The sequence below is a fragment of the Rattus norvegicus genome, chromosome X (genome assembly GCF_021556685.1).
Source record: "Rattus norvegicus strain SHRSP/BbbUtx chromosome X, alternate assembly SHRSP_T2T, whole genome shotgun sequence".
NCBI classification, from domain to species: Eukaryota; Metazoa; Chordata; class Mammalia; order Rodentia; family Muridae; genus Rattus; species Rattus norvegicus.
In genome coordinates, this window is record NC_141554.1 from 115,076,931 (window position 1) to 115,104,497 (window position 27,567).

Consider the following 27,567-nt stretch of genomic DNA (forward strand, 5'->3'; position numbering starts at 1 on the left):
TCTGTCTCTCCCTCTCTCCCTGCCCCCCCTCCAGGCTAGTCAGTTTTAAGCATTGGTTTGATTATTCTATGTCTTTAGTTTTTATTGATTTGTTTATTCTCATGCTAAGGACACATCACCCTCTTCTTCCTTCAGGATATGGCTTTGTATAATTACTTTATGGGACAGCCCACATTCTGGATATTATAAGGGTTTCCTTAATTTTAGTGCTCCATTCATGAAAGTACTACCACTTATTTAACTAGCTCTTTGGGATGGTTATCTAGGTTGTGGGACTTCCTTTTGTGACTCCTCTAACAGATAATATTTAGTTCCAAGGATATTGTAGCCTCACTTTGCCACATAAAGCCTGTGACTAGTTAATGAAGACAAACTGTTCCAAAGCCAAATGTTACTGGAAGGAACAATGCTAGGCGTAGTCATACCTGTAACTGTGTCCTTTCCATTTTAAAGGGCTACGGATTAACTTTTGTAACATCCTGCCATCAGACATGGATTCTTTTTTTTATTGGATTTTTTAAATTTATATTTCAAATGTTATTCCCTTTCCCAGCTTCCCCGGCGTAAGCCCCCTATCCTCTCCCCATCCCTTCTTCTATAAGGGCATTCCCCTCCCCATCTACCCTCTTCCCGCCCCCCCCCATAGATTCTCTTGCCAGAAAATTATAGGTTTTTTTTGGTATGTGTGTATGGGGTTGGAGGTGTGTGTGTGTGTGTGTGTGTGTGTGTGTGTGTGTGTGTGTGTGTGTGTAGGTCAGAGGACAGTTTTCAGGAGTTGGTGTGTTCTTCCACCATGGGATCTGGGGATTAAAATCATGTCATCAGGCTTAGAAAGCAAGCATTTTTATCTGCAGAGCAATCTTGCCAGCCCTATGCATATAACTGTCTGAGTAACGCCAAGCTCCCAAAGGATGGAGTGAGCTCTTTCAACACACACCATATAGCCCGCCTGCAGTTATTCTTACCCCTGTCGGCCTTTCCTTACCTCCTGGTAGCCTAAAGCTAGCACTTTGCTCTGTGCTTTGGGCCTGTGTCCTCCAGCCTGCTTCCTGTCTTCTGTCTAGTGCCTTTTGTCCCTCTTGCTGTTTCCTCTTCCCTCAGTCCACTTTCAGTCTATAATTATATTTAGGTTTTCCCAGAGTTAACAGTTATGTCTGTATATCGTCACAGCCACTTAGTTATAGTTTTCATCCCTCTATGCATTTGAACTTCTTGAAAGAGAATAGTTTCTGCAAGGTGTAGGGCATCCGGCGTTATGAGTTCTCTGCATTTTAGAATTTCATCCAGCACGTTTGCCCGTTTTATAACCTAGTCATCTGTGTTGACCTCTTGACTTATTTCCACCTCTTCTCACCTTCTCCAACTGTCTTGCAGGCTAGACCCACATTCCTGTAGCTCTTCTAGATGAGGAACACGGAATAGCCTAAGGCAGGAGGGTTCACCATCATTTGAGAGGGCTGTGAGGACAATGACATCTTCTTGAAGCTACTGGCATACTTGTTAAAGCAGGAAGGGATTGGATTATCCAGAGAAGAGGTTGGAGACATGAGGGATCACACTAGCGATGGGTAGGGGAATAGAGGAGGATTTCAGTGACTGGGAAGGGACGAGAAATGAGACAGATGAGAGAGAGAAACAAAGCCATAGGGAAGTTGGAATTCAGGTGACCCAGGTGTCTAGGCCACCTTTTAGCGACTGTTAGTGATGCAATGAGCTAGGCCTCCAAAGCAGAACATGATAGTGTGACCACCAGGTTTGCAGATGGGAAGAAGAAGGTTTTGAACCTTGCTATGGACAGGGTCTGTTTCTAGTGTTTTGTGCTGTCCTACTCCAAAAAAACAGATAATTTTCCTTTTCATGTTAAAAATTATCTTGACTTGGAAGTGAGAAGAAAAATGTTAACAATCTGTTTTGTTTAAAACCATTTTTTAAAACACTGCTCTTGACTCTGAGTTACATCTTTGTAAGAAGGTCGTGACTGCAGCCCCAGGATTCTTGTGGCTGAAAAAGAGCTATTAAGTTTTTATTATCTGTCAAATGTGTCTAACCATTTCCTCACGTCTAACTACTCCATGGGAAATTTGCACTAATTAAATGCTATAATAATGCAGAAATGTTTATTTAATACATCACTTAGTGCTTAATAGAAGGGCTTAGTAAGTATAATTTACTATTAAGTGATAAGTGCTGGATTCTCAGCTTACTTTTGGCTCTCTTCTTTTTTGTTGCGGTGTGTGTGTGTGTGTGCGCGCGCGCGCGCGTGTGCGTGTTTGCTCCCTTTTTCCTGCTACTTATATGATGGCCTTGTAGCACTCTTCTTCCTTTCTCTCCTTATCCCTAACGTGTGCTGGGATGGCAGTGTATATATATAACAGGCTGTGAAGGAAACAATCATTTGAACACAGGCCATGTAACCATCTAGAGGGACAAGTGGGGAGAGATATTTTCTAGTCCCATTCCCGCACTCATATTTACTGTGACTATTACTATTCTGGTTGAAAACAGTGGCCTTCTGCATCAACACCTTCTCGTGCAGGCTTTCGGAGAGGTAGTGAGCAGGAGAGAGAGAGTTCTTCAGCCACAGGTTTGTCCAACACGGATTCTGCATTCACAGATTCACCAACTGGATTGAGTGTATGTGAAGTGTTAGCATCTCCTGAACATGTAACACATTTTGTTGTTGTTATTATTCCTTGTACAACACATTACGGGATCTATTTTTAAAGATTTACATTTGTATTAGGGATAACTCACCTGTGTAGAGCTTAACAATGGCTTCCCACTGTTGATGTTGTACCATGACACTGTGATGTAAACACGTAGCCTGCATTCTTAGTTGTCTCCAGAGGCATGTGACCAAGCGTGGTTTAAAATACCTAGGCAGGGGCTGGAGAGATGGCTCAGCGGTTAAGAGCACCCGACTACTCTTCCAGAGGTCCTGAGTTCAATTCCCAGCAACCACATGGTGGCTCACAACCATCTGTAAAGAGATTTGATGCCCTCTTCTGGTGTATCTGAAGACAGCTACAGTGTACTCATATATAATAAATGAACATTTGTTTAAAAAAAATACCTAGGCAGATACTGGAGAGGTGGCTTAGTAGTTAAGAGCATATGCTGCCCTTGGAGAGGACCCGGGTTCAGATCTACATCAGGCAGCTCACAGCCACTTGTAACACTCTTTCCAGAGGACCCAGTGCCCTCTTGTCTCTGTGGCACTGCAATGGTGTACACACACATACATACACACACACACACACACACACACACACACACACACACACACACACGCATAAAATACATAGGCAAATTGGTAACTAAGAGGGACTGGAGAGATGGCTCAGTGGTTAAGGGCATTGACTGCTCTTCCAGAGGTCCTGAATTCAATTCCCGGCAACCACAAGACAGCTCACAGCAACCTGTAATTCCAATTCCAGGAGATCATATGACCCTTTCTGACCTTTGTAGTACACATATGGTACACAGACATACATGCAGGCAAAACACCTGTATAATGCAGAAAAAGTAAAAACAAAGGGAACAGAAACTCCCCCATCCCTAAAATGTCATAGGTTACACGCAAAGGCTGTACTACTTTTTACTGAGGTACTTGAGCAGCCTCAGATTTTGGTATGTGGTAGCGGGGTCTTGAAACCAGTCCACCAAAGATCCTGAGAGGAGCCTGACTATATATTTTCATTTTACGAAAGTTGGAACTTGGTGGAAAGGTTAGGCGACTTGTTCTCGAGGACAGGTGTGTTGAGTAGCAGAGTCGAATGTAGAACAGAGACATAAGAGACTTAGAACCCCTGTGCTCAGCCGCCTCCCAGGGCACACAGATGGATGCTTTACTTGGTAGGACGTTTAAGCACATGGGTACACGGTGCAGGTGGGCAGCGGACCGCCATGGGAAGTCATGTGGTACTGTTGAACACATGGCCTTGATCTGGTTTTATGTTCAATGCTAAAACAGGAACGGCAGCCTGGTCTCAAAGACTTTTTATTTGTTTTGATTTTTCCGTGTAGCCTTGGCATTCCTGGAACTCATTCTGTAGACCAGGCTGGCCTCAAACTCAGATTCACCCGTCTCTGCCTCCCCAGTGCTGGGATCCGAGGTGTGAGGCAGTGTTATGATTGGACCCAGAGAGCTGAGTCTCCCTGGGATATTTTTCTCCTTGTCTGATTTGGGGTGATCTCATTGAAATAATTAAGTTAACTTTTTCCCCCCACCTCTATGCCTTGGGTTCCTCGTCTGTCACAGGGGACAGATTAAATGGGACATGGTATAAAAAGATTTGAAAAGCATAAAGCAATATCCAAGTTAAAACCATTGCTGTCATCTCTGAATGTTAGGGATCAATTAGGTTCACACTGGAGCCACCATACCAGCCTTCTGCTAGTGATGCTGTGTAGCAGATGGCATAACCAGCTGTAGCATATTCTACAAAGTACTTGGAGCCTTATCTCTTTTTCTGGGTTTAGACATTCCTGTGTGAACATGAAGTAGTGGCTGTGTATCATCTCGTCCCCTGGGAAATTTTCCATTAGCGTAGAATTCTGTAGTCAAGAGCCAGAGCCATTGTCTGTGTTCAGGGTCCACAGTTGGCCCAGCTGCCATTCTGGGAGCACCGCCAGCTCTTGGTTTCAGCTCTTGGCACAAGGTGGCCTTGGGTTCCTGTGCTTTGGGTCCCCATAACTGTTTGCTCTCATTAGCACAGAGTCTTGATTCTGTGCTTAAGCTGAAGGGAGAGGGAAGCACCTGGCATAGTTCCTGGAGTTCTTGTGTCCAGGGCTTGCTTTGGAGTCTGTACCTACCTACCTACTACCTACCTACCTACCTACCTACCTACCTACCTACCTACCTACTACCTACTACCTACCTACTGCCTACCTACCTGCCTGCCTACCTGTCTGCCTGCCTGCCTGCCCCCTCCCCACCCCAGCACCAGTTAGTCTGGCACTGGGGTTTGTCCTTTTGTTTTGCTTTGGTCTTTAAAACAAAGTAATTCTTTGAGGATTTCCTTCAGCATGTCTTTATATTCCTTTCCATTCTCTAAGTACCTCTGCTTTGAGGAAGACGCTGGATGTTGGGAGGACAAGGAAGATCTTTTTTGCTAAAAACATACCAGTATTGGCCCGGCTTTCTATTAGTTACTCTAAAGTAGGGTAAACCCTCAACTGACTTCCAAGTATCCCACCGGGGTTCTTGGATCCATCTGCACTTGACCAGACCTCGGATTGTTTTTCTTTTTTTCACATGGTCTATGAGTTTACTTACTACATCCTCCTTTGAGTGTTCTTGTCAAATGAGGAATCCTCTTTTAAATTCTCTGCCATCTGCTTTCTAGAAGTGGCGCTATACGGTTGCTCCTTCAAATGTATTTTGCACAGCATTATTATTTATTAATGATTTAAAAATATTTTTTTAAAGAAACACTTGAGAAAGCTCCATAGCAACCGTGTTAAAGTAGCTTCCCTCCCTGCAGAAACCACTGAAGTTCATCATTAACTAATGGTGTGCCTGGCGAATCTCTTGAGTACACAGCTCCGTGCAACGTCCATTCAATTTTAATCCACTTTTACCAGTAGAGTGTTCTCCATGCACCATCTCTATAAAATACAGTTGAAAGGTGTCAGTTGAGATGAGAAAGTATGTTCATTTTGTTATTTTTATTTCCTTGAATTGTGAAGGGAGGTAAACGGTTGAAGTGCCGAAGTTACCACATTGTGGCTCCTGCAGGCTAAGGGTGTCTGGGTTCTGAACTGAGTGTAATGAGCTGACTGTTCTGAAACGCCTGTCTCCATCTTATCCCCACAGCTCCCCTTTGAACTAGAGATTTACTACATCCAGCATGTAATGCTCTACGTGGTCCCCATCTACCTGCTTTGGAAAGGAGGTAAGGCCAGTAAAGCAGATGCCTCTGGCATCTCCATGCTCTCTCTTCTCTCTCTTTTTTTTCTCTCTCTCCCTCCCTCCTTCCCTTCCTCCCTCTCCTTCCTCTCCCTCTCCCTCTCCCTGTCTGCCTGTCTCTCTCTGGAGAAGTCACCCCCTCTTGGGTGCCTACCAGGATCTTGAGGTGGAATTTGACTGAGTATCTGCAGCATGCTTAACGTCAATCTCGAGGCACTGGGGAAGTGGGCATGAATGAGACCGGTAAAGAACCATCCCTTTGGAATTGAGCATGGTATTGCTGACTGCCTGCCTTAGGACCCGGGTTTTCAGGTCTTGGTTGGTGTCCCGGGGTTTGTGTGGAAGTCAGCGCACTGTGTTGTTCTTACGCTTCCGCCTACCCCTGGCTCAGGGTGTACTTGAGAGTTGGAGAGAAGAAAGTACTTCATCTCTTAGGAGAGAGACTTTGTGTTCTTGCTTTTGTGTTTGTGATCTCAGAAGCAGAGAAGCTCTGGAAAGGGTGAAGGACACAGCCTAGGAGATTATGGAATTGAAGAAAGAGATAGATGAAAGCATTATCCTCCGTATAAGAAATGACTACATACATTACTGTGGCCAAGATGGCACTGACCTAGCAGAGACAGTCTGCATAGGAACCTGAAACTCTGGTGATGTCTGCTGTAGACTGAAAGGTGTCCTTCCTGTGCCTTCTGTGGTATCCTGAAAGCCTCCAGAACTGGGGGATTTTCCTCTCTACTCAGCCACCAGAACCTGTCTGTTTAGCTTGCTGGGATTTTCTCGGAGACAAACCCTTTCCTACTGTACTTCAGGCAGCAAAGTTCCGTTTCTGTCACTTTAAACATGGCCTGGGGCCACACGGGGCCTTGGGCTCACCCGCTGGTACCTTTGTAGTACTTGCTGGGCCTGTCAGGTCGGTTTTCCAAACTTTCTTTTCAAACTCTTCTTTGAGGCTGCTTTAACCTGTTGTTGCCACTAGGGGTCTCATGCTGTTAAAGTATTGTTTTCTCTACTAAGCTGCCAGAGAAGTCTGACATTCCTACACCCAGGAGACTCCTGCTGTTTCCCAGCTCTGTCCCTTGTGGCAAAGGCAGTGGTCTAATTAACAATAGTCAAACCGAAGGACTACATGCATTCCAAATGGAACCAGGCCACCCAGCCCATACATAGCTATCTTAGTGGTCCTGATTGCACCCATCTCATGGCCAAATCCACATGCTTGTCATTGAGAGGATTTTGTACCTTCTTCCCTCTGGGGTGGAAGTCGAGGGTTAGGGGGAAGACAGCCCTGGATGCCAACCCTGTAAATAGGGGTGATTCTCTGCAGCCCTCTGTTGGGTCAGTTTCTGTATTCTTGGAGGCAGCTGAGCTGAGGAATGGGGATTCTGAGTCTTCATGGCTACTCGTTTCCTATTTTTAAATATTCTTTCACTTCCACTTGAGGAGAAGCTGTAGCACCAGCAATGGTAATATAAGTCACAGTAAATAATAGTAATTACCTTTTTCCTGACTGTTTGTTCTCTGCACAATATGTGTACTATGCATATTTTGTTTATGTACACTTTTGAACAGTCTGTTCTTGGATCCTGCTATGAACAAGAAATTTAAGGCCAAGCATATTAAATACTCTGTCCATTGCTGTAAGGAACAAAGCTAGAATTCAAAGGCTAGCCAAACTCCCTTTCCTGACTAAAGCTTTCTCCCATATACAATACTGTCTAGAAGGACAGATGTTTTTGTCTTTACCACAGCAGCCTGGAAATCCCATTCCGTGTGTCCTTTCTTTCCCGCTTCAATTCGACAATTTATTCAATGTGGATGTGTTGAACGCCTCCTGTGTGTCAGGCATTCATAGTTGTGAATGGGGACCTGTTGCAACACAGCATAGTAAGTGCTACAGAGCGGAGTGTGGGAACAAAATTCTGCTTCCAAAGATCAACTCTTCATTTCTGCACCATTTCGAGAAAGATAATTGTATATCCCTAGAGGACATGCTATTGTCTGAGGCCCCTAACTCATGAGATGCAAAATAGGACCTTAAGAAGGGGTGCTCTGTTCTTTTAATGCTAATCCCTCATTGCTACCTGAGCGTGGTGAGGGTCTAGCTGACAAGGCAGGAAGGATCACGGCCCTTTCACTGCAGGTCCCTGTAAGAGCACCTAACCAACCCATAGTACTTGAAGGCACTCGGCTTTCTCTGTCCTGATGGTATAGAGCTATTTCACTGGGTCTCTCTCTCTCTCTCTCTCTCTCTCTCTCTCTCTCTCTCTCTCTCTCTCTCTCTCTCTCTCTCTCTCTTCCCTAACTCTTTGCTGCCATCTGCTGTTCGTGTGGGAATTGCGAGCATGAATGAAGATAAAAATACTGTACGTCTTCCAAAGCAAGGCTAGCGTTGCTTTTGGTCCTTAGCCTTGGGCTCTCCCCCTTTTGGAGGAGGCAGACATCTGGAGAGATGAGCGATAAGCCCCTTGAAAACCAAGAAAACAGCTTCAGGGTTCTGTTCTCAGGACTCTAGGAAATGCTTGGTGGTTTTAACTCCAGAGAAGATTGCATGAGCCCGAAGCCCCTGTTTCTGGGGCTGTCTGGTGTTAAGTGGGAATCCCATTCCTTCCTCATTTCCACCATTCTTACAGATCATCCCAGGCCGCATGGCCATTCTTGTCTACAAAGTTCATTTCCAGCCTAGCCCTTCCTTTCCTCCCAACTGTTTGCCTTTGGTTTCCTGAACTAAATTTCCTTTTTGTTTTTATTTTGTGTTTGTTGTTCTTGTGTTGTTGTAAAAATATAAAAAATAAAAAAGTAATAGTGTCTTTTACCCTGCTAGGTCCACACCTTGGTGTCCCAAGATATCTGCTGGATATCTTGGCAGAAACACATCCCAACTCCGAGGCAGCCCAGTGTCTCCAGCCACCACACTTTCCCACACTCAAACAGTCAAATAAAAGAACACACAACACAATAATCTTTGGCCCATTTGATGAGATATAATTGCCCACTTAAACATACAAAACCTGGTACCATCCATCCCTTAAGAACATTAATAACAACCTGTAAATACACAGAGCAGAACCTTAACATAACCTGCCATGGCTTCTCACCCTCTCCTCTGTCTCGTCTCTTTCTGTTCTAGTCTCCTCTTCCTTCAAACTTCTCTCCCGCCCATCCTTCCTTCTCCTCCAATGACAGGCCTCCTTCTATCCTGTACCTGTCCCTCACCTGTACTTTACAAATTCAATGGGGAGAAGGTTCTGGTGAAGTCACCTAATTCCTGAGTACTGACTAGGCAGCTGTCCTGGGGCAGTGGAATTAGCATCAAAATACAGATAACTCCAGGGCAAACCACAACATTCTTGTCTTTGTTTTGGTCTTTGTCCTTGTTGTTAACGTTTGTGTGTGTGTGTGTGTTTTTTTCTCTATTGTATCTTGTGCAATGCAGTTGTATATGCTCGTGGGGTATGCCTGGAGACACAGCAGAATGATTGAAGCATACCTGATGTAGAGAGAATGAATGGTGCTAATCAAACTGCCCTTCTAGGAAACACCTGGCCAGCAGCTCTCAACACAACCAAGCTTCCTATGTGTTCCTCCCAGGCTGTGCAGTGGACCCTGCCCTGTGTGTTGCCTGGTAACTGCACTGCCCTCTCAGGTTCATTGTTTCATCTCCACTTCAGGGAAATGTGCTCTCTCTTTTATCATTCTCTCCACCACCAACTCCCCCTCTCCTGCTTCCTCCTCCTCCCTTCATGCTAATTCTCTGACCTCCACCTTCTGAGTGTAGATGAGAGGCACCTCTGCAGATCACCATGCCTGATTTATGTAGTCAGGATCAAACTCAGTATCTGGTATTTACTAGGCAGCAGAATATCAACTGAGCTGTCTTCCCGAGCCTTCTCTACTCTCCTTTTGACCACTACAGTCGCCTGATTTGTTGTTCTTGTTATTGTTCAGTTCCCTCAAATTCTCGGAAGTCTGTGGCCCGTGGTTCTCAGTATTTCTCTTGCAGGGTAAGTCAGCATTCTGAGGAACTTGTATTGAAGAACATGTTAGTTGCACCCCTAGCTTCTGAAGGTTTGGGCCTGTTAATTGCCCTAGCTTCCAAATGCCCTTCGTTTTAGTTACCAGGTCTTGATTTTCCCCAAGACTGCTCTGAGATAATAAACTACTACGGCCATTTCTTAGGGCTGTGAAGTCATTCAATTTCTTGTCTTCCCAGTTAGCTTGTACCACCATGACCAGTCATTGGAATTTTCCTTTCACAAGCTCCTGAGACTCTCATATCCCCCTGTCCCCTCTAACAGGGACCAATTTCCAGTTCCTCTGTAGGGTTCCCAGCTTTAGCCCAGTGGAGAAAATCATGTGATTCTGGTGAAGGCCACTGAGGCTTCATGTCCTCTATTACAGCATAAGGGTCAGCACCATTTTCTGTCTTCTCTGTCTTTGTTTAGATCCTCCACACATTGCCCTTAGTAATGCCCAGGTAGAAACCTTTCCCACCTTCTTCAAGCGTCCTGCCCACCATATTCAAACGTCCTATTCTTTGTACGCTCAAAAGTCTGCCTGTCCCCCATGACTGCAAAAGCAGAAGTTAACATACGGGAATTCTCTTAATACTGCTCTCCACTTCTTTAGCCTCTTTACCCACACTGTTTCAGATGCTACTCCTTCTGTCTCAGAAGAAGACATGGCCCTGACAGCGGCCAGTCACACCTTTGGTACCCTCCACACCTCTGGAGAACCACCTCATTTTATCAGGTCTTGGTTTGTTTGTGTGGTTGGTGTGGGGCATTGTTTGTTTGGGTTTGGGTTTTGGTTTTTTGAGACAGAGTTTCTCTATGTTGCCATGGCTGTCTCTCCTGGAACTCTCTCTGTAGACTGAACTGGTTTTTAACTCACAAGAAATTCACCTGCTTCTGGGAATTAAAGACATGTGTTACCACTGCCTGGCAACAGTGTTTCCTTCGCTCCCTCCCTCCTTCCCTTCTCTCCCTCCTTCCCTCCCTCCCTCCTTCCCTCCCTCCCTCCTTCCCTTCCCTCCCTCCTTCCCTTCCTCCCTCCTTCCCTCCCTCCTTCCCTCCCTCCTTCCTTCCCTCCCTCCTTCCCTTCCCTCCCTCCTTCCTTCCCTCCCTCCTTTCCTCCCTCCCTCCTTCCCTTCCCTTCCCTCCCTCCTTCCCTCCCCTCCCTCCTTCCTTCCCTCCCTCCTTCCTTCCCTCCCTCCTTTCCTCCCTCCCTCCTTCCTTCCCTCCCCTCCCTCCTTCCTTCCCTCCCTCCCTCCTTCCCTTCCCTCCCTCCTTCCTTCCCTCCCTCCTTTCCTCCCTCCCTTCTTCCTTCCCTCCCCTCCCTCCTTCCTTCCCTCCCTCCTTCCCTCCCTTCCTCCTTCCTTCCCTCCCTCCTTTCCTCCCTCCCTCCTTCCCTTCCCTCCCTCCTTCCTTCCCTCCCCTTCCTCCTTCCTTCCCTCCCTCCCTCCCTCCCTCCCTCCTTCCCCCCTCTCTCCAACCAGTTTTTCAAGCAATCAAGATCTTCTCAGCTCTATCTTTGTTTCTTTTTTCTTCTCAAACATCTAAAAAATTTTAAAGACTCATCCAGTCCAAGGATAGTTATGAGCACAGCTCAGCACAGAATCATAAACTTACTTATTATGAATTTTATTTGTAATTGGGTTTTTTTTTGTGACTTGGTTCTCTCGCATGAATTTTGTAAAAGCCAAATTATCAAAAGGCTAAGCATGCATGGCATAAACAATATTTCCAAAACTTTACTCTTCAGGTATTATGGGTTTTTTTCCCTTCTTCATGTGAACGTCTATTATTCTGAGTGTGATATATGCCTCTCAATCTATTGACTCTTTTAAACAAACCACAAAATATGATTATTCTTAAGGCAACCCTCATAATGTTCGATAAAGCATATAGCCCTGACTTCCTGGCTATTATATACATATATATTATATATCACTATTAAAATTATTTGCAACAAGAAATCACCTTATGAACATTGGCATTTTTGGAAAACATTTCTGTTCTGTCTGAGTCAGCTCTATTAAATATCCTTCCTTACAACAGTGCAATCTGACATTCACTTTCTTACCAGAGTCTTCGTGGAATTAGCACCGCCAAAGATCACCAACATTGATCTGGCCAAACGTAAAAATCAGTCTTTCTCTAATTCAAGCTCTACTGCATTAGAGATGGTTGACTGCTGCCCTTTGAAACCTAGTTTTGGCCTTTTCACATCTGCCTTTCTTCTGGCCTGTTCTCCTCACTGAATGTGCTTCCACAGTGTCCTTCACAGGGCCCTTTTCTCTAGTCCTCTGGGATGTCCATTTCCCAAGAGGTCTGTTTTAGGCACATTCTCCCCCGAAGATTCTGGCATCATTTTGTATATTTTCATAGCTTGCCTGTCAGTTACTGTGAGGCTGGCTGCGGCCACCATTCATAGCCCTGATTTGCATATAAAGGCAAGAAAATAATCTTTGGGAGTGGTTCTCTCTCCATCTTTATGTCAGATCCAGGCATTGAACTCAGGCTTTAAGGCCTGTGTATGGGAGAAGCTTTTAGTTTTTAGAAAGCTCTACCTGACTGTCCCCAGCACAGCTGACTGTACTTTTACACTTTTCATCCCCCTCCCCGATTTTCTGTTTTTCACATCTTACCCAGTAACATAACAAAGTCATTCCAGGTAGAGTCTAGAAAGAACTGCCAGGATCCCACCTACCCATTCATTCATTCATTCATTCATTCATTCATTTCATTCTGTATTTAGTGCTTTCTTTCAGACACTCTTCCCACTGGCCACTGGGGTGCGCTAATGAGCGAAGTTCAGACAGTACTTCCCGCTCGGCTTTTGTGAGCCTGTGCCCTGAGAGAAAAGAATCAGTTACAGGAATAGAGTGAAACGGAGGAGAGTGCCGGGAAGCGCTTATAAGAGTACAGGACCATACAGGCCAGACAGACAGACAGACAGACAGACAGACAGACAGGGAGAGACGGACAGAGAAAGGAAGAATGAGAGAGAGAGAGAGAGAGAGAGAGAGAGAGAGAGAGAGAGAGAGAGAGAGAGAGAGATCCCCTCCAGGAGGTGATGCTTACATGGAGATTGGAAGGCTAAGTGGGAATTTACCAGGCACATAGAGCTTCAGGAGCCATGAACTCTTGTGGACACAATGTCATATATAATAGCATTGTGGCAAGGCTAAGAGTGAGGAAGGCTAAGTGTGACGACACTGGACCCAAGCCAAGGGGCAGGTGAGGTCAAGAATAAAAGGCTTTGTGAACCGTTATTCGTTGCTCCTGTTTATTGAACGCGGAAGAGGCAGTGAAAGTTTTGAGATAATGCTGGCTTATTTTACACGTGGATTTTGTTCCCTGCTTCAAGTTCCTTTACACAGTTCACAGACCTTAGTTTAACAGCTAAAAGTTTAAAACTCCTGATATTAAAAGTATCCTTTCTACCCATTCCATGCTCTCTACCCCTGTCCTTACCATGAGAGGAAGCAGCCACTTTGGGTTTCAGATAGCGGTCCACTGCTCCTTTTGTATAGTTGTCCTTCTGTGTCCACAGCTCCTGCTACATTCATTTCTTTATGTGCCTGCTCTGAGTCATGGCATGTATGTGGAGGTCAGAGGACAACTTGCTGGATTTGGTTCTTTCCTCCTACCATATGAGGGTGAGGCTGAGGACCAAATTCAGGTCCTCAGTGGGCCTTTACCCACTAACCCATCATCTCACTGGCTCCCGGGTTCTGTTTCCTTCTCCATCCCTGGATTCAGTCAAACATTACTTGAAAGTATTTTTTAAAAAATTGTCTGCACCAAACATGTACAGACTTTTTTCTCATTATTGTTCCCCAAGCAATATAGTATAACAGTGTTTAGTATAATGTTTATATAGTATCGGCTATTGTAAATTATCTGGAGATGATTTAAATTATGTGGAAGGTTTGTGTACGTTATGTGCAAACACTGTTCCATTTTCTGTAATCATCTTGAGCACTGCTTATTTGGGTATTTATGTGGATTCCTGGAACCAAGCCCTTTGGATATCAAGGGATAACTATACAAGGAAATGATCAAAAAAATTACTCCTTATGCCAACGGCTCAAAAACAGCAGGTCTGCTCTTGCCATTGAAGCTGTTGCTGCGTTTTAGCTTAGAGAACTGTTTCCGCTGGGCTTGCACTATCTCTTTGCTTTGGTTTTTCACAGCAGCTTAATAGTCCATAATATTGATGATAAGGTATAATAAAAAAGGCAGTACTTTCTCTAACATAAGTAATGCCGAGTATTCCTTCAAACATTAACTCGTTTGATCCCAACATAACTTGTCAGGAGGTGTCCCTGTTATCCTCTGTTCATTTAGGAGAAAATGGGTGTTTAGTCAATGGCGGATCCGTCATTTGAACTCATGACTGTGGGTTGAGGGTGTTTCTTTTTACACAGTAACATGGGGTTACAAGAGTGAACCATAATTTATTCATTGATATGCATTTGGGTTGTTTCCACACAGATTTGGAGTTTCCAAATTCCAAAGACAATGTTTCTCCAACTTTGTTATTGTTGTATTTTTGTCTATCTGGTAGGTTAAAACCAAACCAAAACAAAACAAAAGAGTATAGTCGGTTCAATTATATTTTCAGTTTCCTTTTCTTGGAAGCTGAGCACTTTAGAGACATGTTTCTAGTCTTTCTGTTTTTCCATGCTGGAGATAGAACCCAGTACCTTCTGTGTGCACTTTCTCACTAAGCCACACTCCCAGAACCTTCTTACAGGTGTGTAGGATTGCCGTCTGCTTCCCCAGTCTTTGAACTCCATGCCTTTCCTCCCTGCTCAATTTTCTATTCTGTCTTCAGATAAGTTGGGTGTCAGTAGCTCTTTACATGGGGATATTAGTGTCCCCACCAGCGGGGACCCAGTTATTCAGGGTCCCGAAGAGGCTTTCTACCTGTGGGCCAAAATGGGGGTGAAGAGAAGAAGGAGACCAAGCAAAAGTTCTGTTGTCAAGGTCTCGTTTATTGGGGTGAACGTTACAGCTTTTAAGGCTTTCAGGTAGGGGGAGTGTCCTTTGTGAAACACAGAGGAGGGGGAGGTGCGGATATAGGTAGTGATAGCTGGAGGCAAAGAGGTCAGGCCAGGCAGTGGAGACACCGGGTGTTGATTCAGGAGGTAACAGGTATCTGCTAAGGGAGCTGAGGCATCCCTTGAATGTTATCTTCCTGTGCTGTAAATTCATGGGAGAGGCTTTCATTCAACAATCTTAAGACTTAAGGCAGTCATCTTAGGGGTGAGTCTCTGTGGCCAAACAGCCCAGAGTCACCTAGTCACTTTGAGCCATGCAGTTCAAAAAGCGGCTAGGCCCAAATCCAATATGGCTCCGTGCATATTAGGAGTTAGCCGACATGGCCCCCAGATTTGTCTTTGGACTTTGTTTGCGTTCTAGTTTATGCAGATTTTTTGGGTAATTTCCTTGGCTGCTGGATTTTTGAGTTGTGTTAGGCCCTTTCTTCCTCCATGGTGATATATAAACATATAGTACTCCTCCCTTATTTATCTGTGGGGTGTGGAGACAGTCCAAGGCTCTCTAGGTGGGTGCCTGAAACTTCAAGTAGCATCATACCTTGTATACACTTGTGGTTTTTTCCCTTTGATAATGCCTTCATTCATGAATTAGGTATAATAAGGGATTACTAATAGCTATTATTAAAATAATTAGAACAGTTCCTGCTATCTCTAGAGCCACCCTTGGGGATCCAGCTTTGGCAGTCATCACCTTCAGTGGTGGCAGTTGGCTCCCTGTGGTTTTCCATTCGCCTTAACACCCCCTGCCCCCATTCTAATAAATTCTAAAGCTACTCCTAAAGCATTTCCCTATTTAGAAACTTACAGTGGTTCTCATTGCACCCAGTGGACAAAAAGACCCCGGGTAACCTGACTTCTAACTTTTCTCCAACCCCATCTGTTTTAGTCCCTTCCTCGCAGCGTCACCTTGGCTGATAACCGAATCCTTTGTGGTCCCCGAGCTTTCAGTTCATGTCTGTGTGTGTTTGCAACACTGCAGCGTCTGCTGAGAATAGTCTTCTCTCTGTCAGCCCTCGGCCTGGACAAGATTCTTTAAACTCCCCTCAGCTATGCCCTTCTCCATGGAAAAGGTGCCCACAGAAACGCCCCTCCCACTCCCTTGGCTGCCTCCTTCCCTCCTGTGTCGTCCTCCTCACAGGCTGCTGAGCAGGTGTCTTTTGCAGTCTCTTTTCCCAGAAGCCCCTGAAGGACAGGGAGGTTTCCTTTGTTATGGGTTTGAGAGCAGCATGAATGGGTGAAGGCTGTGCTCAGATGGTATTCACGCACAGGCACATACACAGAATAGAGGATGCATCTTCTAAGCCAACTTATATCGTCTGCGTTGCATATTTTCTTTTTACTTTTACTTACAGAATCTTGATCTCATTTAATCTCCACATGTACACTAGACTTACGGGACTCTAACCCGCCTGGGGCCCACAACCTTGAAAGAAAAAAAAAAGTACAATCATCCGCATTAACTGTAAGAAAAATGAAGTGTTTCAGTCAGTTATTGAATGCCAGCAACAAACCAGTTTCTACAGTAGTCAGGCATATTTTCCTTAATGTAAATCACTGATCTCCTCTTATATTACTGTTGCTGCAGGTGGCTCAAAAATGCATTCGTCTTTTGTGGTTTTGATCATGCAAATTTTCTTTGTAATTTTAATTGATCTGCTTTTATTTCATTAGCTCCTGGATTTTGGGTTGTGTTAAGAAGTCTTTTCCTTCTTCATAGTGTTATATAAATATGTAGGAATTTATCTGTGGGGGAATGTACACGCACACACACACAGACACACACACACACTCATTCTGAGAGAGAGGAATAGTTATACTTCTTCAACTGCCCCAAGGGTCAGGGTCCATGGCGCCAAAACCTAAGGGGTACCTTCTGGAGTTTATTCAGGCACTTGAACAGGAGCAGGCAAGCTGGTTTCTGGACACCATACACTGGATTTGGGGCTGTGGGTTCAAAAAAGTTGATATTGCCAATTGCTAGGAGGCTATGACATAGGACCTAGAGCTTTGAGGTCTCTTTGTCTTTGTCACTTGCAAGCTAGGGTAGTACTAGGACCTACTTTCTTGATTGTCATGAGGATCCCCAGAGCTGATGTGCATGACAAGTCCTTACCCCAGCATCGGGTCAATGCAGTGGTTTCCCCTTACTAGGGCGATTTTTATTCACCACTAATTCTTTTGCCTCTCATGAATTTATATATGTCTCTCTTTACTAGACTGTGGGCTCCGGGGATAAGGATTATGCCTTGATCAATTCTAAAGCCACAAAACCCTGCAGGGACAGATTTCGTGATTAGCAGTGGATTTAGCAGCTTCTGCTTCCTTCTTTGAGATGCTGATTTCTCCCCAGGGCCAGATGCTCACATCTCCTGGCTCTCTGGCTCCTGTTGAACTTGCTGCTTGGCTTCCTCGGCTTTGCTCATCCTGAGGCTAGTTTCCTGTGGACAGGCAGTGCATCCTGGGAGCACTTCAAAAGAATATGGCCAGCATCCAACTCCGTATGTTCAGGCCCCTCGTCCTAACCTGTTCTTGTTCCTTGTCCTCCATGGACCCTCCAGTTCAGCGACCGCCATTGCTTCGTGTTCTCCACTGAGCACTTCAGAAGTTCTGACTTTAAACGCCTCTACAGTTCTAGCCCCTTTTGGCCCTTCCTCCCCACCTCAGTCCTCCAGCCTAGTGCAGTTTCTCATCCTCTAAGGTGGGGGTCACTTTGTTTGCTCCCTTGCATCCCAGCTCCCCCCAATACCCTTCCTGCCATCCACCATCTCTGTCCACCATATCATCAGAACAAGCAGCTTGGATAAGATTTGTCCACTGTGTGTAACTCTCACTTTAGGATTCTTACTGTACTTTCTCATTCCTTCACATGATGTGAAAGATCACTTACAGTCTGACCTTACTTAGCTTGATCCTGTTTCCCGTTACTCAGACTCTGACCCGTTACTTAGTCGTTTGGAAGCAACCGATCTGCTGTTCTCCAACCACTCAGCCCCCTACCCTCCTGACACATACACACACACACACACACACACACACACACACACACACACACACACACACCCCAATTTTCCCTCTATAACCCTATGAACTCCAGCCCCTCCCTTTATAAATTAGCTTAGGGGTGCTGCCTTTTGTTCCCGAGATATGTCTCACTGAGGCAAGTGGAAAGCACACTTTCCTTTAAGTGCCTTTTCCCTTGCACTTTAGTATGTGTATTGAGAGTAGCCTTCACCCCAGCGAGGGCCGTGTCTCTTTGTGTTTCACCACCAGGTGGCAGCAGTCACACATTTTTAATCTCAGGAGCTAAAGTTTGGATATTTGTTTTAAATCACTAAATAAATAGTAAACATTAAGCTAACATTTTTTAATGTTTGAAATGCTGTGGAAGTGAGGGTGACAATGAAGTCCACAAGTCTTCTAGGATTTGGGCTTAGGTGACCGGACCACTAACAGAGAAGGCACAGAAGGTAGGCACATATTTTAGGAAATGACTTTTTTCTGAGTGCTGTAACAAAAATACCATTCCGGAGGCAGGGAAACCCAAGATCCAGGTATAGCAATCTGGTGAGGGCTCTTTTCTTTATGGGTGCTGCTGTCTGTCTACATCCACACATCCATGAATGTGCCACAGATGAATAGGTCCTTTTTGACCCATTTTATAAGGTTGCTGATCCCATTTATAAGAGCTCTACCCTGTAATGCCCCACCTTCTCAAACCATCACATTGGCAGTGAGGTTGCAACATGAATTTAGGGGATACATGTTCAATTTGTAGCAGAAAGGACATGGTTGAGCTTGAGTGCTTCCTTCTAACCTGTTCAGGCTGAGTTGTCTTGGAGACAGCAGGATAGAAAGTTCTAGAACTGTTTGGGGAATTCTGGGAAGGGGTTGACTTCAGTGCCGTTGCTGTAGAAATAGTGGTAGAAGCTTTGTAATGGATGAGGTCATCCAAGGGGGCTAGGTAGCTGAGGGGGCAGAAGAACCTTGGGATAAAGCAACCCTGAAAAGGTGGACAAAGAAAAAAATGCTGTCAGGAGATTGTAGGAAGGCTTGGAGCAAAAGGGGACAGATGAGTTGCAGTAGTCCTGAAGCAGTAGAAAGTTCACTTGAATAGCAGTAACTAAAGCACATACTATCTGAGAAGCTCTGCAAAATCAGATCTCTGGGGAAGATGGGAAATGAAGAGTGGGGGCGAGCGTCTATGAGCATCAAAGAACCAATGAACAGGTTTCCCTTCACAGCACTCCCAGTTTCCTCTTCTCTGCTCTCATTTTCCTCCCTTCCTCCCATTCTCTCCTCCTTTCCCCGGGACTGGGTCAGTTCAAATCCCATGACAAGGTGAGTAGTGTGAGAGAGCTTTGATGGCATTCAGGAGAAGCAGGAGTCAGTGAGTTCTAAGGTTATGACACTTGCTGAGATGCTGCATGGGAAATGACAATGGCAAGAGGACGAGGCGGTGAGGAAATGGAAGGAGTCTAGGTTCTTTGAACACGGTCCGTAGGTAGGCTTGTTTTGTGTCTATGTTCATGTGTACATGGATGAATGTCTGTGAGCTGGCTCATACACAATGGATGTGTGTGTAGGCCAGAGGTGTTGTTCTCTAGTGTTCCTTAGGTGCCATCCACTTTAGGTTTTGACAAAGGGTCCCTCTTCCATTGCGTTGCCTGAGCCACATAAGAAGAGGGATTTGATGGAAACATCTCTTTTAGGACTATTCTAAAATCTCTCATTCTTTGCACATTATCCAGCTGTGGGTCTCTGTATCTGTCCCCGTCTGCTGCAGGCGAAAGCTTCTCCGATGATGGCTGAGCAAGGCACTGACCTCTAAGTATAGCAGAATATCTCTAGGAATCTTAGCAGAACAGTGAATCCCTGATATTTTTTACATATGGGTTCTTAAAGCCGTCATCTTACCAAATGAGCTATCTCATAGAATTCTTTTGAAGATGATTTTTATTTTATTTTCTTATTTTTGTGTATATGAATGTTTTGCCTGCCTGTCTGTCTATACATCGCATGCATATCAAGTGCCTGTGGAATCCAGAAGAGGGCATTGGATGCTCTCTGTAACTGCAATTGCAGGTAGGCAGTTGGGTGCTGGAAACTTGGGTCCCCTGGAAGAACAGCCAGAGAATGGAAGGTGGTTCTAGCTAAAGCAGGTCCTGTCTTACCTCCCATCCTGTCAGAGGCACTGAGAAGGCACTGAGTAGAGCGAAGGTGTACAGGTCTGTCTGTCCAGAGACTGGCTGTCCTGACAGGCACATGATAGAACCGCATGCTCCACAGCGTAGTGCACGTTCTGAGATCAGCCAAGTTCAGTAACTTCACTGCACACCCGTTTCTTTGCAAAATAAGAATAGTGCTCTTCCGTTACAGGATTGTAATGAGCATTACATGGCATCGTATGTGAAGAATGTTTTTAATGGTGCCTGTTGCCTAGGCAGTGGTGGGCTAGTTAGTTCAGGAGTATGAGGATGGTTTCTGGTGGTCAGTGTACAAAGACCCTGCCTACCAACCCAATAAAGTTGAGTATCCACAGTTTCTTCATCTCCCACCCTTAGCATGGGATGCCTTGGGAATCACCTACTGTGAGGAGAGGTACGAGAAGCTCCTCCTGCCCACTAGATCAAGTTTAAGGGCACTAGCCAGGGGTTACAGTCAAAAAGGTCAAAGTAGGGCTGAACAGAAGGGAGGCCAGGAGAGAGCAGAGGAAAAAGTAGGTACAGCGTGTGTGTGTGTGTGTGTGTGTGTGTGTGTGTGTGTGTGTGTGTATTGAGGACAGCAAGGGGATCAGTAGTTTATAAGGAAGTCTAGCGGCCCATGCCCTGTAAGAATGCGGATATGAAAAGTGAACTCTTCAGAGGTTGTGGTCAGATTATCCTCTCAGAGGTGGAGCCCATAGGTGTGACGACAGAGGGCAGGGTTGTGAGTAACAAAGTGCAGCAGACCTGTGGAGGGTCAAGATGACACAAAGCAAGGGCCATGCAAGAGGCACCCACAAGGATGTTGAAACCCCCCTGAATGCTGTTAGGAAAGAGGGCAGGGTGAAAGGAAGGCCTCTAGTCTAGGGTGAAGTTCACAGTGACCCTGAAGGGAGCAGTGGTGACGTGTGACCTGCAAGAATGGGACCTTGAAAGAGAGTGACACAGAGGGCCACAGGCACTGTGCCAAGCACTAGGTGTCTAGTCTGTTAACTATGTCTGTGCCTTGGTTGTCACTGGCCAACACAGTCTGCTTCCTGTTCCATCAAAATTGCTGCAGCCTCCTCCATATACTGCCAGTGCCAGTCAGCACTTTGAAATTCGGGTGATTTGTCAGATTTGCTGATAAATCTTATAGCATGCATTTATGAACATACCTGGGCTGCAAAACAGTATAGATATTTTGATGATTTCTTTTAACTTTGATACATTTTGTAATTGTTTGCTCTTTATTTTATGTTTTTCAAACATAAATGTAGAAAACAAGAGCTGTCTTTTCTAAATATTCTCCTCGTTCCTGACCCCTCTTTGCCTGGTCTCTAGGCTGCAGGAAATCCCCCTTGTATACACTAGAGGGCGCTCTAGCTTCAGAATTGGCAAAGAGGGTCTTTTCTAGTGAAGAAGTGGTTGTTTTCAGGTGTTAACTATTCAACAGCCCTTGGGTACATTTCAGGAGACTAGGGTTTAAGAACCCTGGTGTCCTGTGATCTGGAAACGATACCTCTCCAGTTGGCTTGCAGCTTCGTCAGCAACATGAAAATTGAGGCCCAGGCCCTCTGCGAGTTGGTTTCCAGGACCCACTAGAACCAAAGCTCTTTGTTTGCCTCAACATTGACCCAAAGGTCATTCACCTCAGGGTCCGGGTTGAGTCTCCCGCTTCTCTGCCCAGGTGAGCCCATTGCACCCATCCAGGCTGGCAAACCTTACGGTTCTGGGAAAGTTCTTATCACTTGGGCTTCTTGACTCTGTTTTTCTGGTTGGACAAGGCCAGAGAAAAGACTTAAGAACACACACAGAATGTCATGAGTTGGGGGTGAGTTGGGGAAGGGGAGCCGAGTAGTAAAATGTAAACTGTGGCCAATGACTGAGCCTTACACAATAGGGAAGGTAGGAGAGTCTCTGAAGGCCATTGAATTTTCCCTGCGAAGAATGTCGCTGGGGTTTTGTGGGAACAAAAACTTAAGTCAAGGGTTTTCTGCCTTAATTTTAGCACCATTTCAGGTTCCCACCTGGCCAAATTCTTTGCTCCTTTACTGGTGCCTTTCCCCCAGGATATCTTCAGGCTCCAGGGCTCTCCCTACTTGAGTGGATCTCCTGTCTTGTCCACTGACAAACCCCAAGTTTTCCATCACCCCGAGGTGCTTGTTACTTAAGTAGGAATTGTGGAGTCCACCCCTACCTCCAGGGTTTGAGTCCTAGGAAGCAGGTCGGAAGAGCCTGCTTGCACTTCCTACAACTTCCTGGCAACAGTGTAGTGGCAGCAGCAGCAGCAGCAGCAGTTTCTGAAGCAGGGGACCTGATAACAATGCAGGTTCTCGGATTCCAGATTGGAGGTCACTCCTCAGACCTACTGGATCCAAAACTGTAGACTGGTATCCAGAAAACTGTGTTTTAATCAGCCATCGTGCCATGGAAGATTGAATCTCCGCCTTCACAATGGCTGACATAGAATGAACGTTAAGCCTCATTGCTTCAAATGATCCAGGAGTTGGTTTCCCCTTGCTCACAGCTCACCAGGAATTCAGTTTGTACTCCGCGCCTAACAGGGCCATGTATGTTACGTTTAAATAGCACTTTGGTTTAGTGTGTCCATGTGGTTAATTTTTCAGTTCCTGCAAGATTGGGGGCGGGGCCATGGTCCAGAAGTTTCTTCCTAAAGGATCCCTCAGGCTGTGAAGGTTTGGACCTGCAACTTGGAAAGAGTAGAAGTTGACAGGTCACTCTTTAGACTCTAGAATTTTCTGCTAGGTCAGATCCACCCACTAGATTCAGTACCTGCTCAGAACTCTCCCCTAAGTGATGGCTGTTGCACTGAGATAAAGATGGGCTTTTAAGATGTCTCCATCACAGGCCCAGCCGCACGTCAGCAACCACTGCGCATACAGAGGACAAAGCTTAGCCCATGTGGGGTGAGCCTGTTGGGTAGGTGTTGACTACATTCATCTCTATTGTATGTTCCAGTGTACAACTCTCCCCCACCTTTGTAATACATCATATTAAATGTGGGTACAAGGCTCATTTGACGCACTAGGGGTCTTGGTAAAAGGAAATCTGGCAGGGGCCTGCATTAGGTGGCTAAGAATATTGAATCAGCTCTCCACAGAGTCATCCTGAGGTTGCTCCACCTGAAAATAGCTTCTAGGCCATTATAACTGCATTAGGCCAGTTTTTCCTTTGTTTGTTTGTTTTTGTTTTGTTTTGCGTTTTGTTGTCACTGTGACAAATATCTGAGGAAGAAACAACTTCAAAAGGTTTTGATCCATTGTCAATGCTGTCCGATAAAGCACACCATCGAAAAATGGGGCAGAGATGCCCACTCTCACATGGCAGGAAGCAGAGAGACAAAAGAAAGGGGCCAGAGAAAAGATAGATTGTTTCAAGACCATACCTATGGGGAGCCTCTTCCCTGCAGTAAGCCCATTGGATCATGAATCGGTCAATGACTTAATTCGTAGATTTAAAGCATTAGGATCCAATCATGACACTGGATCCACCCACACCTTTTCGGAGAGCATCATGGGTGCAAAATACGAGGAAGGCTTTTTTAAAAAAAGTAGGAATGGAGCTGTCTCTTTCGTAGGACACTGAAGATGAGATGGACTCATTGTCAGGAGCCAAACTTGTCGCTCTCTTTCTTATGTTCAAACTTTCATCCTTGTCAAAGTTTCTGATTCCATTGGGTAATTAGTTTATCAGCCAGGCCAGAGATCTAAAGTTGGCCTGTGACTCTTAACTCTTCACAGCCCCAACTGCCATTTAGCTAGTGATCAAAACCTGCCAGTGTCACCTCCTGATCCTTTCTAATTCATCCATACTAGATTTCCTGAGTTCAGATTAGATTATCCCAGCTCTGTCTCTTGTTGTAGCTTCCTCCTTGATCTCCCTACTTCTGCCCTCCCTTTCAGTTTACAAACTCTAGTCCTTGCTGGTCAAAGGGTACCCTGAGCCTCAGAAGTCAGAGGGAGCTGGTTAGAAATGCAGAGACTCCGACCGACTCTGCGCAGAACCTCCATTTTAACTCAGTCCCAACATGATTGGTGATGCCCCAGATATGTAAAGTAGTACATTGTATTCGTGAACTGGCCTCCACCCCTTACTCGGTCTCTATCCCACAAGTCTAATGAAGATGTAGACTGTATAAAGTACTTGGCTTCAGCACACTGGCCTGTGCGTGCCATTCTTTCAACAAATATTTTTGGAATCCCCACTTGGTATCTGGTGGTATAGTAGCTGCCGAGACTGAAACAAACCCCGTAAGTATCCTTGCTTTCGTGGACATCACAGCCATGTGGGAGGAGATCCACAGTAAAGAAATAGAGAAACGGTACACAGGGTACTGAAATGTTAAGTGAGATGCAAGAGGCGATCTTACGGAGGAAAGTGTGTGATACTGCCGCATGGGCACGGAGGGCTGCTCTTTTGAATGTGATGGCCTCATTTAAAGGAAAGGTTTCACTGACAATGTGACATTTGAGCAAAGGCTAGCTGGCAAAAGAGCAAGCCCTTTGATCTCTATGGGAACGATATGGCAAGCTGGGGAGATAACAAGTGTAATGGCCACGAGGAAGAAATGTTTTCAGGCTACTCCAGCAACTAGGTATAAAACCACTACGGCTGGTTCCATAGGAAGGAGGGGGGAAATAGGACATGAGGTTAGAGATGATAAGCACACTAAAATTAGCTAAGATAGCTGGGTGAGAGGTCACTGGAGGAGGGGAAGACCTATGAGTCTAATTTAAAATTTTAAAGGGTTGTTTGGTTGCTATGCTCACTTAGAATGTAAGTGTGCAAGGATTCAGTGGTAGATGGAGGGGAAATGTCAGTGCTTTCTGTAATACATTAGGGAGCGGATGATGGTGGCTCAAACTGGGATGCAGTACAGATAAGGGGAAAGGCATTGGGTTCTAAGTACGTGTTAAAGGGACAGCCAACGGTTTGTGGATGGAATCAGATATCGGATGAGAAATAAAAAGAAGAAAGGGTCAAGGGTGAGTTTAAGGTTTTTGACCTGGTCGAATGAAATGGATGGGCATTTACTAAAAACAAGAAAGGCTTTGAGGACTGTGTATTGCTTTTTTGTTTGTTTGGTTTGGTTTGGTTTGGTTTGGTTTGGTTTGGTCTGGTCTGTGTGGCATATTGTTCCAGTTAAGTAATGTTAGGTAATAACCATCCCTAAAATGTACTGACTTAGAATTAGTTCTTGCAATTGTGGGAGTCCCATTGGCCCGTTCTTTATAATTTCTGTTGTTCAAGGTGTCTGGTCTATGGTGTCTGTTAAAACAGCTGGAAAGGACTAAGACATTCTTCTGGTCTTCCCTGGACCTAGCTGGGACCCTGAAACGGTTGGGCCTCTCTATTCACACAGCTTTTCATGGCATGTAGATCTCTGAGTAGTATTTGAAAAAGGGAAACCCCCAGTGCCCAAGTGCACATCAAACCTCCTTTTGAATTTTCTTTGGTGAGGTCCCGTTGGCTATAGCAAGCCAATATGATAGGGCCCTGTTGGTAACACAGACACATTGTGGAAAGGTTTGGATTCTGAGAAAGTGTAATGAGCTTTCAGCATTTACTACAGTGGTAAGCTAAGCTCACAAGCTTGGCTGAAGTTTGACACACCCATTTGCTGTTGATCCTAGAGTTTAGTGTGGAGGTCCATGGTAAAATGTAAATTTCGGAGTTATCAAATGTGACCCATATTAAAGCCATGAGGTTTGCTGACACCAGCTGTAGGGTAAAAATAAGCAGCAAAGATTTGAGTTCTGAGTTCGGCAGCCTGATCCTGTCTCCCATTTGGACATCAGCACCATGGGGAAGAAATGGCAAGGAAGGATAAGAAGCAGGGAAAGAGGCAAGAAAATAGCTGAGAGTGAGCAGTCGCCTAGAAACCAAGTGTTTCAAAAACTGCTACATAGGATGAAGCCCGCAAATTGGTCATTGTATCTAGAAATGAAAAGGTCACTTGTGGCTTTGATGGGAACAATTGTAATGGAGGATGAGCGACCTGATATAAGTGAATTTAAGGGAGAGCAGGAAGAGAAGAATTTGGGGTAAGGAAAATAGAGCAGAATATTTAACAAAAATACGTGTTAAGTATATAATTTCAGGTGTTCACACTCACACTAAAAATAGTAAGACAAACAGGTGGAACTAATATTAGAAATATACTTCGTTATACGTAGTTTATAAAAAAAAAGCTACCATTCAAATATAACCAATATAAAATTAAAGCTGGAATATTTTAGTAGATGTACTCTGTACCAAGAGCACAGCTCAATTCAAACCAGCTACATTTGAAGCTCTGGGTGACACAGGACTAGGAGCTACTGCTTTGGCCAGTCCAGACATAGCCAATGCTCTGTTTGTTGTAAAGATAGTCTATCTTTGTTTTAACGGAGAGACAAGCAATTACTGCGAGCTCTCGGGAGCTGTCAAGTGCTTGTTTTCACATGAGAGCAATCTCTGTACATTTACTTTGTTTTCATGGTCGCCAGACTAACCCAGTAGGAAAGAGGAAACGAGTGTTGGAAGAGGAAGAAAAAGAACTGTGGAGTGGTAGAGAGCTGAGGGAGGAGTATTGGGGTTCCAAAAGGAGAGCCTGGCCTTGACTGAGACCCTCTCTTCACAGTTCTTCTGGGTTGCAGAGAGGAAGGCCGAGCAAACCTGGCGAGTGTTCCTGCGTGGGTGTTTAAATGTGCTTGTGAGAGCTCAGGATGTTTTGTGTAATTCTCTTTCTCTAGGCGAAGCAGGAAGTACCCAGGTCATCATTTGACAGTGAAGCCAGGAGGAAAGTATTAAAGGTTCGAGAAGAGAGGAGAGGATATTAAATTGTGACCTCAGGAAGCGAGGGAGTGAATGGGCAGGGGAATATAGTGTGATTACCTGGCAACATGAAAGATGCACTTCAGGTCTGTGATCACAAATTGGACATGAGGCTAGTCAGTGCTGCTGTTTTTCTCCAGCCATGTTAAGCAAGGGAAGAAAGAGGATGAACTTAAACCAGGGCAGAGGATTTGTTTTTGTTTTTTTGTTTTTCCAGCCAAAGTGAGAGGAGACAGAGGTACACTAAAGGATAATCAGAATAACAGGGCATGGGATTTAAGAAAGGAAGGAAGAGTTGGAATTCTAGCACTTTAGGAGGCAAAGGCAGGCAGATCTCTGTAATTTCGAGGCCAGTCTGGTTTACAAAGTGACTTCCAGGACAGTCAGGGCTGTTATACAGAGAAACTCCCTCTGAGAGAGAGGGGCGGGAGTGGGGGGAGGATGTTGAGTTTGAAATTATGGTGTGACCAATGAATGGATCTCATATTCTTTTGTTGCCAAAACCCAGGTGGAGTCCTGATTCAAAGAAGTGATCAGGAAAGGAAATAGCGATGGCTAAAGGGGGAATG

General features: G+C 45.1%; 1 protein-coding gene across 23 annotated transcripts in view; it reads left to right on the forward strand.

The window, feature by feature from the left end:
• Positions 1 to 27,567, forward strand: part of Tmem164 (transmembrane protein 164) — a 201,862-nt gene that overhangs the window by 122,398 nt on the left and 51,897 nt on the right. For all 23 annotated transcript variants that reach the window (XR_015646390.1, NM_001434313.1, XM_087600448.1 and 20 more), the window contains 1 exon segment: positions 5,819 to 5,897. Coding sequence is in view for 22 of the 23 variants with exons in the window: in NM_001434313.1 (NP_001421242.1) it covers positions 5,819 to 5,897 (79 nt within the window). In the remaining variant the exon portion in view is untranslated.